At 35.0% G+C, this 20,463-nt stretch overlaps 1 protein-coding gene across 1 annotated transcript in view; it reads left to right on the forward strand.

The window, feature by feature from the left end:
• The first annotated feature begins 15,684 nt into the window (after positions 1 to 15,684).
• The window catches only part of LOC144342142 (uncharacterized), a 30,354-nt gene continuing 25,575 nt past the window's right edge, over positions 15,685 to 20,463 (forward strand). The window contains exon 1 of the mRNA XM_085507482.1: positions 15,685 to 15,696. Within this exon, the coding sequence (XP_085363608.1) occupies positions 15,685 to 15,696 (12 nt within the window). The remainder of the gene's footprint in view (positions 15,697 to 20,463) is intronic.

The following is a 20,463-nucleotide window of genomic DNA, read 5'->3' on the forward strand; positions in this document are numbered from 1 at the left end:
ATACTCGCTTGGGTATATGTACATTCTGAACTTTAAACTATGCATCGCATTTACATAATATTAAATTGCTACTGTAATCTTGTCACATTATAATCTACTTTCATATAATCGGAAGCAGTCAACGAAGCTGTTCGTGTGAAAAGCTGTTCGAGTAAGGTTTTGTGAGCGGGCGGGGAAATACTTTATAGAGGAGTGGGCGGGGAGATTTTTCGGATTTGGGAGGGCAATTTCACTTCTATGCAAATAGTACAGTGGGTAAAATAAATTTTGGTGAGAGGGCGGGGAATATTTTTCTCGGTTGGAGGGGTGTGTTTTTTTCATGTAGTTTACAATAAGCCACTAAACAAGTCCAACAAGTCCCAACAAATCACTTTCGCAAATGTATTCTTTTCCGTCAACGTTCGGTAACCCGCATAGCTAGAAATCCCTCAGCGAGTATGGCTCCCTTTCTCTTTACCCACCGTAACTAGTGGCGGATCCAGAGGGGGAGAAGGGGGCCATGCCCCCCCCCCCGAACGCATGACGATTCATATCATCTGGATTACCCATAGCTTCTCTGCTATTTACGCTCCGTAATTTTAACGGTGTTTTAAGCGAAGCTTGCCCCCCCCCCCGACCGTAACGGCCGTTTTTCAGCGGTAACCCGGCTTTCATCATTAATACACACATGCATTTTTACTTTATGAAAAAACACCAAAAAACAAACAAGCAACGTACTAGTAATACTAAAAATAATACTAGTACGTAACTCGTTACTGCGTTTCAGGTGACATTTGCTATTGTACATTAGCCGAAAAACACGAAATGGGCAAGTAATCCAAATACTAGTATTCTACACTTATAGTCATGCTATTACAATATATATATATATATATATATATATATATATATATATATATATATATATATATATATATATATACTACGCATTATTATCCAATGCCTATGGGAACAAACCCGACGTACACACATAACCCGTTGTAAAATGTCGGAGACTATCCACGTTCTTTTCCTTCCTGGCTGAATTACTTTTTTTTCAAGTTGGACTGTTTTTCTGTCCGTCCCGCCTAGTTTCTCGGACACTTCAAGCAGTGGTGACCATGATAATAACTTCCCGGATGGGAGACTAGATACCGCCTATGATATAGGCCTGTTTATACAATTTCCCAAAAAGAGGAGAGAGAATGATTGGATTCCCGACTACCTAGACTGTGATCAGGACTATGATGTCATGCGATAAGATACCTAGGTGCGATGTTTCAATATTTTTATTTTTCGAAGAGAACGGGCGCCATTACTTTAGTATTAAGTTCGCTACTATAAAAATAACAGTTGTTGTACAATTATTCACATCGCCCTGGCAACACGACATATATTTTTTTATTTAAGAATTGGGAAAAAATAAAGTAACCTAAACAAACCCCTTCAGGGAATTCAAATAAATATGAACAAAATAATATTGCCCGTGATAAATATGGTGGTAAACAACATCTACGTAAAGATACGACGCATGCGATGTTGATCACAGCGCGGTATTTCAGACCAACGACGAGCGGTGAATAAAAAACTGTCTCTGGAACTCAAGGCTGTCCTAATGAATATGCAAATTTGTCATGGATCGATAGCACGCGCTGGATAAACGCAAAGAACTCTGGGACTGTGAAGAAGAGTGGCGCGCAATATCAGCTGACGTAGACCTGCAGTCAAGGAGTGATCAAATCGGCTCTATATTGTCACTAGTTTTCCAGTTTTTCTCTACCATGGTTAATTTTGTCGAAGGTAAGTTCATTTTTGTGTTTTCATAGATGGATGTGAGTGTTTTCGTTTCTCGAGTGTCTGTGATCTTACTACTATTGTGAACTGCACGACCAAACAACTAACGCCAAAAACGCACAATTTTCTGCGTTCCACCAATTGTAGTTTTTTATCGTTGTTCAGACGCTCTTTGGTATAAACCTATACTCTGATCCCGAGGTGGAAATTCTTATATCCCGTGTCGCTAAATTACGGTCAGATCTCTGGCGTCCGCCTTGTCAAACTGACGGTAAACTTAGAATCACAGAGTTTTACTCTAACATCTTGTTGTATAATTTCTCATCTTGACCATCAGCCTTGTTATCATTCCTTTTCTTGCAAATTAAATCATACTTATGCACAAATTATCTAATCTGAGATTTAATGTGACATATTCTTACACGTTTAAATAATTGATCGAAATCAACTTTTGGCGCCATCCTCAAAATATTGTCATAAATCTGCTCACATCCAGTAGGCCACTAAGCCTGGAATCCAGAAATTCGTGAATTATTCGTAGATTTATAGATTTTACAATCATAGTCTACATCTAATTGATTCATATAATTTGACGTTAGATTCAAATTTTGTGAAATGTGTACACTGAATTGTTGGCGGTTAAAATATATGATGGTCAAATGGTTTCGCTTGATCATTTTTTTTATGGATTTGGTATACAACGTTAGATGTTAAAGAAATTATAATTATATACATTTATCCTAGAGGAGATACAAATTGTAATTTGTATGCAAACTTTGAGGGAAATTTTGTTTGCTGTAAGAGCAATTATGAACAGAAAAAAAGTTTGAACAAACAACGTGCAGACGAGGGGGTGAGGGGTGGGGGTTTTCCCAACAACTTTGCTGTGCCCCTCAGAACATCAACTGAGCCACCCATTATGAAGTCATTCATACATAAAACAGCGATGTTTAAATTTCTTTGAAAGCACAAAAATGGCAAGATTACAATCAACAATTTAACTGACCCTTTTTTAAAGTGTACTGTTTTTTTCCAACTTTCATAACTCCACTAGAGTTACAGGACTATCCTGCTTAGTACCATAAATCTTATAAAGAGCTACTTAAAACATTGATAATATAAGCATTCTTTTGCCCACCGTTTTATGGTTCTTATCTGTCATCACCAGTCACTTCTATCAAGATTCTAATCATGATAAAGGGTGAGGTCCCACTAATTTAAAAGAACCTGGTGAGGCTGAAACAAATCCACTTCTCTGTGAGTCCCAACTATATTTTCAATCAGGTCAAAAACAAATAAAAGTACACTGCCATAAAACACAGAAAAATTTCAAAATCTACCTCATTAGGGCAAATGAGTTGTGAAAATATTTCTCTAGACCTGTTGACTCTCATTTTGTGCTGAGCTGTGCCTTCTGGCTAGAAAAAAAATTATAAATAAAATAAACAAAAGATAACACATTATACATCTGGAACTGAATACAATATAAACTCGGTTACTCTAAAAAACTGTACATAATGTCAATGCTAATGCTGCAACATTTCCGTCACTGTGTTTATAGAAGTGTATGAAAAAGTCTCATTCAGTCATCAAAAATTTGCCAAAATTAGTTTGAAGATGTATAATTGTAATAAAGTTATCACAAGAATGCGGCAAACAGGACAGCAGCTGCATCAACTTTCGCATCAGTTGATTACAGCTGCAGCCCTGTTATGACATAATGTGCATATTTTGTCATATCCTCACCATGTGAACAAATAGAAGTTTCAAGCTTCTGGAGATCTGTGTCATTTTGTTATGTAAAATAATAAAGTCACATTTGAATCTGTTGATTTTGAGTTTATTGTAACTGACGATTAGTTTATACAGAAATACTGTATTCTGACTCAACTTTATTGTTGTTGTAATACATACTTCCTATAACCTGGTTGGGACCTTCCATCCTCACATTGAGATCATTGAAATTTACTTTTGAGAACACCTCAATGGACAATAGGGAAAAAAGTTAATTTCGAGTCGCGAAATGACTATTTTTGCCCAAATTTTGACCATTTCTTGAGTCATTTAAGAGATAATTTTGCTCACTTCCAAACATGGATAGACAATGTTCTAATGTGTTTGTATGTGCCTGGGTTCGGCCAATATATGGAAATATGTGGCGTGAAAAAATCGAAAGTTTTTTTACCCATTTTTCATCTAATTTTCAACAAAATATAATATTTTACAAATCATTCGCGATGGGAATATTATTTCCATACTTCGATTTTGCTGTGGATCATATATATGTGGTCAAAATTTCATTTCAATCAGACATTTCGTTTTGTTAAAAAAGCTATTGAAAGTCAACGATGTGCTGTCATAATGCCTTATAACATTACTTTTTCCGTGCATGTGAAACCATGTCATATTTGTGTCATATTTTGAACATATTTTCTCCATATTTTGTGCAAACAGTGACAAATGAATCAGCTTTTATGCCATAACAATGCTATTCAGTTAATTATATGTGAACTCTGAACAGTTGGTATCGCACAAATGATGTATTTGCAGCATCCTCGCATGGTAGAATGAAATGTTTGAGGGAACTCAGAAAATGTCAATTACTTCAAAATATACTTATTTTTTTGCTTTGATTTTTGTCTATTGTTAAACAAACACATTATCTCTAGCAGTTCAATTATGGTATGATCAGTACCAGGTGTTTGTAAAATAAAAGCCCAACTAAATTGTAAAAAAAGTTTAATCAGAAAAACTCTGTGAAACAAACAAAAAATTATGAATTTTTATGAATTATAAATTCCTGAAAATGACATTTTATTCCACAAGCTCACTGCCATATTACAATATAGTTAAATACAATTTCAAAACACTTATCTTCTACCTAATGTTCTTCTAATTGAGAAAGTGCAGTCTTATAATAAACATGACAGTGGCGAGTTTTGTAATAATGCATGTATTTTTTTTCTTCTTTCAAACGTAGGTTTTTTTCACTCAAGGTATAATAATGGAGGAACATATTTCTGTGGCAGAGCAAGTTAAGTAATGTTTTATAAAATAATGTTAGTTATCAGTGTTCTTATTGGTAATATTTTGCATGTTAATTCTATATCAATCATGGATTTCATGACTTGTTGCTATTTGGTAATTGAAATTTTGGTCAAGTTCTACTATTGCCCTTAGTGATAAGTAGTAGAACAAACATTACACTCCTGTCAGTTACATTCACATGTGCAAGTCATTGGATGTGGATATGATCACATATAGACTATCACATTTCACTGTGAAGTAGATAGTGGATGACTTGAGAAACAGCATTGCAGATCATGTCACTTGTCTGTAAGTGCTGAAACTTAGTGGGTTCTTAGAAAGAATATTATTTATTGTTCTTCAAATATTTTAGTATAAGGTAGTAATCAGATAAGAGTGTCAATTTTATTTTGTTTTATGTGTTATATTTCAAAAACCTTTTTAATGACTATTGTGAAATGTTATCTGACTGTATTTGCTCTATAACAAACCCATCGAAACGAGCATTGCATTTACTGCAGGGATGTTTTTAAACAAGGGAACAAGGTGCAGTGCCATGGCCATGTGCCCCTTACCCTGAGGAGCAGATCCTATGGCAACCATAAAATTCTGATTGACCAGGGATCACATGGCCACAGTCTTCAACTTTGACCTGTCTGATAGTAATTTTGGCCACAAGGAAGCCATAGAATGCTACATTTTAACTTAGAATTATCAAAAACTACACACCCTGGTAGAGAGAACCCTATCTCTCACACTTGGTGGCGCGCTGAATTGCAGTGCTCCCTCTTTCAGTTTTTTTTCTAGAAAAAAAAATATTGTATACTGTATGGTTATTTTTACCATACGATCACTTCATTCATGCATTTCTAATTTAGTAAGTAAGTTAGTTAACTTTGTTTTGACAATAAGCTGTTACCACCATAAAAAGTGTTAAATTATGATTGAATGCTCTGGATGAGCCAGAGTTGCTTTATTTACATGCGTGGATGTGGTGGACTGTCACTAGTTATGATATCCCTGTCCATGTCCGCCACCCAGGAAAAACCAGAAGTAAAAACCCTCTGAAAACCTGTGTCCGAATGCAATGCAGTACACAGTAGAGGGAAAGTGTTGGACTACATAAAGGTGAAATTAAGTGAACTTTTAAATATTTGAGGTAACTGAACTTGAACGTCTGTCAGTTGCTGACTAGACTGACTACCACTATTCCCTATCTGGGAAAGAATATGTCTTCACTATACTCTCATTCCACTGAATAAATTCCATTACACTTCATTCATTCAATAATGATGGATGAGCCAGAGATGCAACAGCTTTAGATTCCACTAAAGAAGGGAGGGTTGTCAAGCTATCTGATTAAAGACTAAGGTTTTGGGATACAAGCAGTTAAGATTCCAGTGAATCATCAAGATGTCCTTTGCAGTTTAGAATTTCCATCTATCATGTTTAAAACATATTTCATTGATGTTGACATTAGCAGCAGATGTTGTTCCCATGCACTGTAATGAGTGAAACTCTATCAGGGCAATCTGTTTCAATCTAGTGACAAGAGTTTCCAGTGCCCTGGTATAACTTGAAGGACTGTTTTGAAATACACTTTACAGAATCCAAGCAAATACTCAAAAAGTCTATCTCAAAGCGAGGCATCTACACTTTGTATCAGATAGCTCTGTCATATCTGTACATTGTATGTAGATAGCAGTATCCAAATACTCAAAAAGTCTATTTCAAAATAAGGCATCCACACTTTGTATCAGATAGCTCTGTCATATGTACATTGTATGTAGATGGCAGCATCCAAATACTCAAAAAGTCTATTTCAATTCAAGGCATCTACACTTTGTATCAGATAGCTCTGTCATCTGTACATTGTATGTAGATAGCAGCATACAAATACTCAAAAAGTCTATTTCAAAATAAGGCATCTACACTTTGTATCAGATAGCTATGTCATCTGTACATTGTATGTGGATAGCAGCATCCAAGTACTCAAAAAGTCTATTTCAAAATAAGACATCTACACTTTGTAATCAGATAGCTATGTCATCTGTACATTGTATGTAGATAGCAGCATCCAAGTACTCAAAAAGTCTATTTCAAAATAAGGCATCTACACTTTGTATCAGATAGCTATGTCATCTGTACATTGTATGTAGATAGCAGCATCCAAGTACTCAAAAAGTCTATTTCAAAATAAGGCATCTACACTTTGTATCAGATAGCTATGTCATCTGTACATTGTATGTAGATAACAGCATCCAAATACTCAAAAAGTCTATTTCAAAATAAGGCATCTACACTTTGTATCATATAGCTATGTCATCTGTACATTGTATGTAGATGGCAGCATCCAAATACTCAAAAAGTCTATTTCAAAATAAGGCATCTACACTTTGTATCAGATAGCTCTGTCATCTGTACATTGTATGTAGATAGCAGCATCCAAGTACTCAAAAAGTCTATTTCAAAATAAGGCATCTACACTTTGTATCAGATAGCTCTGTCATCTGTACATTGTATGTAGATAGCAGCATCCAAGTACTCAAAAAGTCTATTTCAAAATAAGGCATCTACACTTTGTATCAGATAGCTATGTGATCTGTACATTGTATGTAGATAGCAGCATCCAAATACTCAAAAAGTCTATTTCAAAATAAGGCATCTACACTTTGTATTAGATAGCTATGTCATCTGTACATTGTATGTAGATAGCAGCATCCAAGTACTCAAAAAGTATTTCAAAATAAGGCATCTACACTTTGTATCAGATAGCTCTGTCATCTGTACATTATATGTAGATAGCAGCATCCACGTACTCAAAAAGTCTATTTCAAAATAAGGCATCTACACTTTGTATCAGATAGCTATGTCATCTGTACATTGTATGTAGATAGCAGCATCCAAATACTCAAAAAGTCTATTTCAAAATAAGGCATCTACACTTTGTATCATATAGCTATGTCATCTGTACATTGTATGTAGATAGCAGCATCCAAATACTCACAAAGTCTATTTCAAAATAAGGCATCTACACTTTGTATCAGATAGCTCTGTCATCTGTACATTGTATATAATAATAATAATAATAATACACTTTATTATACCTTAATAAATAATGACAGTTCATCTTAAGTTGAGGTAATAAAATATATATATAAAGTATATATTTGTTGTATGTGGAAATTACCCTAAATACTAAAAAGTATGTCTCTACACATAGTGGATGATAACCGTGTCACTTTTACACTGTATGTTGATAGCTATCATTACTTAATGTTTCACAGTTAGTTTCACATTTATTTTATTGAAATGAAACGACCCTTAGAATGTGCAAGTTAAAAATGTGTTGCACTTATAATGTACTATTTATTCTTATGTTAGATCTGTCTCGTTATTTCTGTAGATAACTCAACACTGGTCTATGGGCAAATCTCTCAGTAATGATAAAAGGCGTTAAAAAAAACAGTAACTTTGTGCCCACACTCAAGCTGAATAGAATGAGCTATGTCCGAGCTTTTCAATCCCGGAATTGTAAGAGGAGATACATTAGGTGAGAAGCTATTCAAAAAATAGTTTTTTGGTTGTTGCTTTGGCAACAGTGGCTCGATATTTTGTTATATTTTACCACCTAACTAGATTGAAGGTTTGAATTCATGCCGACTGTTTATAAGTTTAGTTGCAATAAATTACTACCAGTAATTGTCATAAAAATTTATATTTATGGTGAATCGAATGTCGTAAATATTTTCGTAAAGAATAAAAACTCATTCACATGAAACTAGGTTATTGCAAGAATACTAAAATTAAAGTATGCCATGAAAAAACCATGAGTGTAACAGTTTCTTAGGTGCTGCTCCACTCGTAAACCCAATCTAGGTGAGAATACTGACGCGCCAAACCTTGATGAATACACCTATGGAATTGCTACTTCTCTGAATATGGCAGTCCACCAAATTGTCTAAAATATAACTGCTGTCATTGTTTTGAAATGTTGTCTCTTAATATGTTGATCCCATAGATGATCATAGCTTATGTCATGTACAAAATATGACTTTAATTATTGATCTTTTTGACAGGAGCTGCCATTAAATGAAATATTACACAATCCAGTATGGATAGATGACGACCATCTTCATGAATCTGATAGAACTGAATTACTGACTCCTGGGACTGTTATCTGATCTTCATGTAAATGCTGCTCAGAAGCTATTACAGCAGCAGTTTCCTTCTATTAGTGGATTTCAAGATACTTTACTTTCTCAGAACAATCAACTCGTTCCTATTACCTCAAGAGTCTGTCCAAATAATATTCACTTGTTCAGTACATTGGGTTGCTGTGTCTAGTGTAGGGAATGAAATCTCATACTATGACAGCATACCATCTAGTGCTCCAGCAGTACAAATTGCTTGTATATATCGCTGCTTTGAAACTGAAAATTACATTAAGGTACGCATGCCACAAACCCAATGACAGTTAAGAGGTTCTAACAACTGTGGTATTTTTGCCGTTGCCAATTCATTAGAGTTATGTCTTGGAAACAAAACAAAATTGCCATATATGAATTTTGATCAAAATAAAATGCGACAGCATGTTGTCTCATTCCCAAAGCTTCAAAATGTAACACGCTCCAGCAAAAAGGTAAAGTTTTTATAATAAAGCTCTACTGTTCCTGTCGTTGGCCATACAATGGTATCACAATAGGTGCGTAGGTACTGTTCACAGGAGTTGCAAGGACTGTTTACAAAAATGCATCTCAAAGATTTACAAGCATTAATACTAATAATTTAGCTTCTAACTGATCCCTGTATAGCAGTCAACAATTTTGACTGAAGCTTGAATAAAATTAATTTTCTATAATTAGTATCACTTTTTACTTTTTTCTGTACAAATACAGAGGAGCTATTTATACCATGAGGTAATTTGTTTATTTGCTGCTTTCCTGAGGATTGTAGACAAGATATATTGAATTCCAGAGCAACAAGTACATTGTTTTATGATTACTAGTATATAGCTGAAGTGATTCTCTGTCAAAAAGATACTTGTATAAAAACATATTTTTTTAGAATGTTGCCAGATGTGCTTTATTTAAAATGAATGCTAGTACCCTAATAGTATTGTAATTGTTTTGGTGTTTTAGCTTTTCTGGTTAAGGGGTTCACATTAAGACAGCCACTATATATGATGTGTTTTTGAAGCCTGTTTTATGTGATTAAACATTTTCCAGTGATTTTCAACAAATGCGATTGCCAATTCTAGCGACTACATACATATCACATGTCAAATTTTATGAAAATGTATATTCAGCAGCCATTTACTGTGTGCCTAATAGAATCATAATTAAGTAATAAACCACCGCCGGAGGCGGGTATACCACGAGATATTGCACATTTCACTCATGGAGTGAATTGTGCAATATCGAGTGGTATATCTGACTCCGGCGGTGGTTTATTGCTATTATATTATACTAACTTCATTTCTGTAGCATTTTCGACACTCTCGGCCTTTTTACAAAATAAGAAAGTCGTTTTCGAACTACGTGTAATGAGCATCGACTGGTCGACACGGTGATCAGATGAAATGGGCCCTGGAACCAGTATTTAATCTCTTATCACACATTCGCGCTCAGTACACAGAAATGCACAGAAGAGCAAGTTTAGATATCATCACAATCAAAGGGAGTTTATTTCTACAACGCAAGAAACTAGCAAATAATTAGAAATTGAATAAACTGAACAAGCTGAACGCTAAATTTACATATGAATAGCTGTGAATAAATTATCATCAGCAGAAATTACAGGCAGTGTGCACTGCGCTCCATTTTTGAAAACATGTGCTGTGGACTTAATATCGTTGTCGAATTTTCTATTTTGTGTTTGTTATGCTGACATTAATCGGTCCACTAAAGGTGCAGTTATGGAACAAAGCAGATGCTGCATGTGTACTTTGATTGTGGGTATTAGAAATAGAAGCGGTGCCAGATTCTGCGGGAGTTGGTCCAGACGCTACTATGCTGGTGTTTTCTGGGGTACGGATGACGTCGGAAAACCCGCTTCGATCGCTACGGTCACTTCTCTATCAGAGGATTTGTTTTTATACCAAAAACTGCAAGACAGGATACTGGATGTTCCTTGACTCTGATTATTGGTGACTTTGTTAGTGTAGGACCGAACACTGGAATACATAAATGTGTCTGGTTTCAACTCCTGCCGAACACAGTGCACTCAGTGAATGTGTTTGAATTGTCAACAAATTTGCTGCTATCGAAATCTCTTTCATCATAGATTCCAATTTATTTTCATGAATACCAGACTATGTTAGTGTGTGTTACAGTTACATGGGGTCCCTGAAACAACACATTTTGCAATTTGGACAAATACATTTTGAAATGCTTCAACGGGACAATTTTCGCCGCCGGTAGCATACATTTTAGCCTGTGTTTCCAGCTCCCGAACATGATACTCTGCCATGTCTATGTTGCAGACAACGAAAACATGTCGCAAAGAATAGCCTGCAAAAATTGTAGGTTGTACATTTTTTTTATTTAACCACTGCCAAAATGAAATATGTATATAATATCTTCAAGTCATGCTATCAATATTACCCCAAATTTCCCTAAAATTTAAATGCCTTTCCCTTTATTTGTTTACGAATTGAACTTGTATTCATATTCTGGGGCCTTATTTGGAACACCATAACTGTGCATTATGCTCTATTTAACCATGGCTTGCATAAATTAAAACAGTCTCCCAACCAATCACATTGATGGCAGTGATACACTGGTATAATATAATTAATAGTAATGTTTATGTATGACAATTGTTGTGTAAATATAGAAATTAAATTTTTATTTACACTTGTTTACCTACTGAGTCTATGCATATATCTGTGTCTGTATGTCCCCCTGGTTGATTGTGCAGTATTGCAGATAGTATTAATTGTGGTATGTCTAGACCACTGTGCCTCTAGGATATTGAAATAAAAATGCAGTAAATACTGATCTACTCTTTTAAAAGATAACTTTGTGAAAATGGGAAGTGACATTTTGTTGTGAATCATTAAAAGCTATTTTCAGCCCAATCCTTCATGACAGCTTAAATGTGTATGTCTTAACAGAAGGATGGGAGGGAGAGAAAAAAATGGTCACCATCTCTTGATTCCAAACTGGAGCTCAAATTTTGTACAAAATCTCATCACCATGGAATTAAGTATTGCCACTGCCAATTGTTTACAATTTATGACACACAAAATGGCAAAGTACATAATTTCATTCATGATTGTGATTTAGTACTTCAATGCGATGTGTTATAGATCGGGTGTATTTTAGGTTTCTGCAGCTATAAAATGGTGTTACAGTTTGGACGAATCAGTTGAGCATTTTGGGGTTTGTGCACTATTCAATAGTTCAGTAGTAAATGACTTGTCTGTTTGTTAATGGTATTGTAATGTTGGATATTGCTATTCAGCTTGCTTCGCCATCCAACTTCCATCCAGTGTCCCTTAAGGTCTCATGCCACTAATCAACCAATGGCTGCTCGTAGCCCAATTTAAATGTCTTGCAAGAACCAATGAAATTTTTTAAATATTTGTTTTTCTTAGGTGCTCCCTGTTTCAGGGCGTAATCACCTGGGTCAAGGGTGAGACCAACATGTGGTCTTTTGTTTACTACTTAGCGACTGTGTACCTGTGGGTATATTCTGTGTGTATTTGGATGTTCTAATCTTGGTGTTTTTCCAGTGATTTATCTTGGTGCAATCCAAATACAAAATGTACAGTAGATTTGTCTTGTTTACCTGAGATTTGCAAGAGTTTCAGCTGGCCAACATGTTAGTTTTTTTTCATATGGTTGATTACTGGCATGTTGATTTCCCATTTTTGAGCCATGTTTTCAACTTTCTTCATAATTTTTATATAGCAATCTCGTCATATGTTAACATTGTCGTCTATGGAAATTCAATTAGTGGTATGAGCCCATAAGTCTTGTTTCATAATTACCACTAGAGGGCGTTATTTTTTGAAGAAAAATAGTGTTCATGAAATTGTTTGATTTTTGATGTGTAATGTGTATGGTGATACTACTTTGGATACATTTTAATTACAGAAGCTGTTCGACCAAAAATGTTCGTTAGTGGGAGGGGAACACATAATTTTATGCAGTGGGGAAAGGGGAGGCAGAAAATGAAAAGGGCGGGCAGAGTTTCAATTCCACAATGGGAGGACACTTTCTGAAAGGAGTAGAGGGAGGGCACAACTCGAACAGCTTTGGGGTACCCTAATTTTCGTGAATGACATTTAAAATCGACAACTACATGGGCTTTTCCCAATAATTTGAATGAAAATTTGTAAAATCGTTCGTTGGCTGCTTCTGTATAATGTGTGATCGATACAAATATTTATCTTATTTACGAAATATGAAGTCGATGCATGTTGCTCGATGAAGATAAAATTATCAACTAATGTTTAATATAAATATTTGAAGACGAAGAAAAATATTAATACACACTAACGTAAAATGTATATGTATATCATCATGAAATATGATGCATAGCAAATTAAATACTTGATAAGCTGGCCAATAGTAACTGGCAGCGAACGGTCTTATCGGGCGTGGTTCGCATACATCACTGATTTGACACGCAATAAAGCATGTCTAACAACTGTGTCCGTTTATTGTATGTATGTAAGAATTACATTCTCTGACATTTTGGATAAGACATTGCTTGGAGCAAATATCACACCCGTTTTGTTTCACGAATACATCTTTGGTAATATTCATATGGAAATTTTGTATTGGATGTTTTATGTGTAACGGTATTTATATGTAGTGTATAATTCCTTATTAAATTAATTTTGCTTGATATGTACGCCATTGCAAATTGAAGTGAAATGCGACATACAGAAAAATACTAGTAGGTTTGAAAGGTATTTTATCAGTATAAGTGTCGGGCGGGAAGCAGCGCGTGGGTACACAATTTATTATCTTATAATGAAATGTAAGTGCTGGCATATTACGAATAAATAAACACGCATACATGATATTCAAGGTTACTACCAAAGCAAAGCATTTCACCACTGTGAGTAGATGTGCAACTCAGTACACTACAGTCACCGAACCAAAAAGTCAGCTCTAAAAAACATCTTTATGAACACGCCCTTACAGAGAGTAGACTAACTTGCTTAAGCCGAATTATAACGTAACATACAACAAACATATTGAGAATAAAAAAACGATATTACTAGTAGAACTGTCACCTTTTAGTGAGTACAATGGATTGCACACAATTTGAGAGAGAGCATTGAAGTTAAAAATACAATTATTATTGCATGGACCCATCACAATTTTCTTTAAAAAAACAATAATTAAATTGATAGTGAAGAGACCAGGGCAGGCGGTACTTATGTTTTATCTTTGTTTGACCAATTAGTTTGCACTTTACAATGATCATTTCAATGTATGCAAATACACCAGGCAATGTCTTGCTTGACTCCCTCTATAATGTGGAATTAGGAAATAAGCAGTGTTACATGTGGCAAATGATTCACCCCTTACAGCGACAAAAGAGGATAAATTTCGACCAGACAAATGTATGTATGAGGGCAGTGAATATGATTCCACCATCGTAAACTGTATATTAGTATCTAATTTACTATATACTAATTATAATGCGTACAAACAATGCTGAATATCAAAAGTAACATCATTATTATGCTGACATGGTAGGTCATTGTCACGTTTTACACATCATCATCAAATCACATTACATAATTAGTAGTATTTGTAGATAGTTTGCAGGGGAAACGAAACTACAATGGAAAAACATATTTCCCGATGCACAAGTAGAGAAACTGCAAATATGGCTTTTATATCTCGGTCGTTCTACGCCATTGAAATCCGTGTATATGACAACATTTCTGCTCGGACGGAATTATTTATACCGAATTCTAGTTAAAGAACGAAATATAAATATATGTCGTTATTTATTTTGAACATGGTGGCAGAAAATTCTATCTAGACAAATTTGTTGACTAAATATTTGCTCACATAAATATAAATGTTTTATTTTTATTTGACTTTGCATTTTCATATTTCCAGAGTACGTATCGCACCATAAATAAAACACAATAAAAAATAATAAAAAAAAATTAAAACGTATCATTTACATGTCAGGCCGTCAAATTAACCAAACAAATTCTATGCCAAGTTTATAATATTATGTTACCTTCCACGTGAAATATACGTCACTTATTTAAAGCTGCTCAAATCTGTAACGTCTACGAGTAGACGCAAATCAAGAGATAATCAAAACGTCCCAGGGCAAATCTTACAAATAGTACTAACTCGAATTATTGAGCATGTGAAAACACTGGTTACTGTTCGTAAGTGCTTGTTTTAATCAGTGCTCTCGAGTATTCGGCGAAATCTGGCTTATGTATGCCGGCAGTTAATTATATGAGAATCTATTTCGATATTACGAATTAAACCAATGAATAAAACATTATATGGTAACAAACTGCAAATATTTAAAAACGGAATCACCATTGAATTTCACGAGTCCAGCATTATATTTGGTTTAATTAAGTAACGTGGATAGCTTTAAAATAGCTTAAAGTAAGCTTGTCACTGACTTCACACTTCCAATCACTCAGTTTCAGCCATTTTACAAAGGGATTAGAATATTGTCAGTAGATTTATTTTACCCGATCTATTACATGTATTCACTTCAGTTTATATTTACTCATTGCATTTACTATTTAGTACTATACATAATAGTTTTTACTCCTCAAGACAATCATTGATGAAAGTTTAATACTACGTATATCAGACAATCTATTTTTATTTATCAGGTTGAGCTAACAATCCTTGTTTCATATTTTGAAGTAAAATGGCACCATCGGTAAGTATTCCATATGCTATTACTACTATTAACAATAAAATATACATTTTGTAGTACACTGGTAGCTAAAGGTTCAATGTATAGTGGTTTGCACACATTTAAGGTAGAGATGCAGTTTATTTGGCTTGCTTTTTAATTGAGTAATTAGACAACGAAGATGGTATTATATATCCAACATGTTATATATTTTCTGAAAGTTTATTTGACAAACTTTGTAAAACTTGTCTTTATTTTAAATATCCAGAATGCGTTTTTGATTTTGGGTCAAAAATATGCTTTCTTGGGCAAAAGTCGTTTTAAAAAAAATGCTAAAAAACTTTTAGTCCGTTTGTGGGTAAAATTACATCACTGGATACCTTGGTATACTACTAATTCAAATGCGTCCACTCATCCCTCTAACGGATTTCAAAGTCGCACAGCATGACCTCAAAGTTCACTCCTTTCTATTTTAGCATAATTTATATATCTATATTAATTGCGGACTTTTTATTTTCGTTCCACTCGCCGTAATAAACTGTCCGGACGCATTTTCATGAGGGAGCACCTTGTCAATAATGTGTGAAAATTTCAAGGCAAATGGCCAAAGTGTCTATCAGCTATTATAATTTAAAACTCCAGAATTCACCAAAAATAGAAGACGAGAAAAAGGCTAATTTGCATTTTTGCGCGTTAAACCGGGAATTACTGCTTTGTGACACTTCGTCAGACTTTCTAGACTATTGAAATTGAAAGTTAACGTATAGACATAGACATTTGATGTACAATCGATGACCCAGAACAACTGCTCTTGAATATATAAATCAGAAACACGTCATTCGTACCAGTGTTTTGATGGGGTCGGTAAAAACACGTGGCATTGCCAGGAAATATGACATCATCTCATAAATTATTAAACAGGGGCGGTCCTAAGAAGGTGACCTTTTATCACGACCAAAACATCATGGCTTCTCTTCCATGTATTTTCAAAAAAAAAATCTAAGAGTATTTCAGAGACTATGGTTTACCGTGAGGAGTACAAAGTGGGATATTAAATTATTTATCCTCGATGATTTTTATGTAGTATTGGGAACTAAATTCGAGAAGCGAACGCACAATAATGAATAATCGCGTAACCCTAGAATCAAAACGCGAGGCACAGAAGTTTTGTTCAGCGTTTCCAATCCCATTTTTCCCACTTTTAAAGAACTGCAACATATTTGTTAAAAGAAATATTTGAATTCTGTTCGTTTTTTAAGGAGGCAATTTTATTTTTAATTTTTTCCGATTTTGGTACTAAAAGGCGTTTGTAGTTCCATGGCCAACTACACAACATGCTGTTGTACTACCGGCGAAAAAACGGGGATGCTAGACAGTGTGCTTCGTTAGTTTTTAAAAAATGGAATGTCCGTCAAATTGACCTAAACGTCCCTATGTTTCACAGTAAAAGCAAAGGTCGTGGCCGAGTTGTAGGCTAAAAAACTCAAAATCAAAACGGAGTCATCAATCAGTAAGTATTATGATGAGGAAAACAAAACATAAGACGCGGAGAAGAGGTCAGCACAAAACTAATAGGTCAAAAGAGTTTTTATCAATTACCTGTCTCTGATTTATTTTTCATGGAAACTATTTGCTTGTTTTTCAATTAATTTTAGCGTACCTCTGCAATTCATTTTAGCCTTGTCAGTTGTTTGCTTCATTGAATTAAACGGAGTTCGTCAGGTTACGAACAAAGCTGTCTCGCACCACCTAGCAAAACTTGCGAATGATCGAAGTACAGATACCCATTGGACAAAAGATACATGAAAGTGCAATATATCCGGTTAGAATCAAAACAGCATAGCCTCAACATTTAAATATTGTATTTGTCACAGATCCGAGGATTGGCTAAGCACGCTGGAGTACACAATGAATGGTGATGACAAAGTGCATACAGTTAACTAATCTATTTTATTCTCTAAACCTCATCAACAGATATTCATACTCAGAAATTAACATGAAACTTGTGCACAAGAATTTATCACTAATAAATCACGTTAATCGACAAATCAACGACTTCAATCTATTATCCATTTATGCGAAATACAACAATATGCTTAATACACAGTTACGTAAAACTAAGTTGAGCCATACAAGGCCTTCGGGTCAGGGAATTAAGGCAAAGCAAAACTTTGATAAAGTTACAGTATCAGTGTCTTATTGTAGTCCTGCAGTGTTCTGTTACGCTCCTCAAATCTTGGCATCGACAATACTTCAGCTACCATCCACATCAAGTCCATAGAGCTTCTAACACTGCCTGTGCCACAAATAACTGATCCGGGTAGATATAATAGAAACTATTCACCACCACCAGTTGCCAATATTAACGTACGTCCACACGACCACGATTCACCAGTTCACAATTACCAAGCCAAGGTTGATATGCAGTCACTCCTCCCTGTTCCATTCAGCAAAGGACAGAACCACTGAAACCAACAACTCGCCCTGTCTGTACACAGGTATGAACGTACCGCTGGTTGACTATTAGTCTGGTTCTGCAGCATGAGCAAGATGACGAAGAGCCTGAAATGCCCTTACAAACTGCTGCTTGGCAGAGCTAAATACAGTGCTCACACTTTGACGGCTCGTGGTGTACTGACTGACGTCCACCACACAACTCACATAAATTTACATAACAAAGCCACCTGCAAGATGCATGCAACCTTACATTCCCATTCATACGCAAATACCCACATCATACGCTGTGCAAAGCAAATACAACACTTGGCTTGGTTAGGCTCGACCAATTTTATTTATAAATTTAGCTCGCATTTACATAGCAGAAAACTAGGCTGATTTTCCTACAACAGTATTGTTATATGTTGTATTTATAAAATTGAATTTTCCTGAAAATAAAAATTGAACTAATAGTTCGCAATATAAAAAAAACAAACATCTGCATTGGTTTTTGATGACACAAAACGCGCGTACATGCTTGGGAACTGCGCATGCTCGGGTCTCTGCTTCAAAATATCCGCGTGGAGGATCGTGGCATTTTGCTATGGTGTTTCGATTTTCACAGGATTTAACCCGTTTTAGTTCGAATAAAGGTAATAAAAGTCGATCGATAGTTTCTACCGATATCATGCTTGAGTTGTGTGAAGCGTATCGAAATATAATTTGGAAAATCGTGTTATTTTCAGACAATTTCGATGTCATGGTGTCAACGCTTTCCTACCTTGTGTTATTATATGAGTGGTAGGCGAATGTACCGGCGACTGACTTACTATACCGATCCTACTTTAGGTCATTTGTTATTATCAAAGAAACGTTCCGAGCGCTTGTGACTCAATGCAGTTGTGTTCCTTTTTATTTGAAACTTCATTTAGAATATACTTTCGTTACCCCAAAAAAATAAAAAAAATAAAATCTCTCAGTCAATCTGAAACTCGGATTCACGCCTTCAGGGAAAGTCACGTTTGGACGCTCACATCGAATTAGTTTTTCGTTCGGCGGAAAACCAAAACTGGCCGATTTTTTTCGAATAAGAATCTGAATCTGAATATTGATTCTACCTCTTTCTTTTCACACCACGCATAATGTAATGATAAACATTAGGAAAAAAACGCCGAGGAAATATTATGTTTGGTTTGCTAGCGAGCGAGAACTAATTTGAGAATAATTGCACATGCGCGTGATTGAATGAACTATGACCCGTACAATCTCGATTTGCATATTGTCAATCAAAGGTTCTGTTATTTGCTTAAGCATGCAAATTAGGCAACTGGACATAAACATTGCCACGTGTGAGTGTTTTTTTTATTTTTAACCAGAAAATAACCAGCAATTTTAACGGTGTTCCAATAGGAATTCATTAATCAAATTTTCACAGAATGTTCTTTAGATAAAAATCAATATAAAAAGCGAAAAAAAAATATTTTTGATTGAAATTCACAAATAAACTGCATCTATACCTTAAATAATTGGACATACTATTATTCATACTTAATATGATAATACAAGAAACACATTTATCTCATTGAGCTTAATTAACAATATTTGTGATATCATTATATAATGTCACCTAAGTTGAGTTGATAACAATGACGCAATACAAAAAGGCTACGCTCTAGTCCCTGATTCTGTAACCTTTATGATGCGTCTGCCCCTTATTATTGGCGATGTTTGTATTGATTTTTCGGACATTTGTTATTCCTCTTGGTGACTGGGTACATTTGGTTGTATTTCGATCTCTAATTTTGATGTGTGATTTTTAGTTCTGGTAAAACTTGGACATATCTGTAACTACTCTCGTCAACGACACTGTGGTTTCATACCTGTAATTAAATTCCATCCTTGCATTTTGTTTAAAAAGCACTATGAATACAGCATCAAATTCCCTGTGGGAATTAATTTCTGGAGAAGCAGTAACTTTTATTTTTTTAGTGACCCAAAAGAGATAGTGGGACAATCAAATTTAAATGAGCGATGAGTTGCAACTGTTTTTATATTCAATTGTTTTGTGTGCTCCAGTTGATAAAGTGCGCCCCCATTTCAAATGTGTCAATAAATGGACAATCTTCAGAAAAATCAGTTTATCGAATAGTGAAATTATTTGACATCTATGAGATCTAGCTATTACGATGTCAGGAATTTGATAAGGTTGAATTTTGGCATTAATGTATTGCAATGTACATGTACTTTTGTGAGAGGTACAATTTAGGTATGCGACCGTGGGGCTTTTGAAATTCAATTGAAGGTTCCTTCAGCGGAAGTATGATTCATAAAAAAACTATTTTGCCACAGTTAATG

Source organism: Saccoglossus kowalevskii, chromosome 14 (genome assembly GCF_978046115.1).
Source record: "Saccoglossus kowalevskii chromosome 14, keSacKowa6.1, whole genome shotgun sequence".
NCBI lineage: Eukaryota > Metazoa > Hemichordata > Enteropneusta > Harrimaniidae > Saccoglossus > Saccoglossus kowalevskii.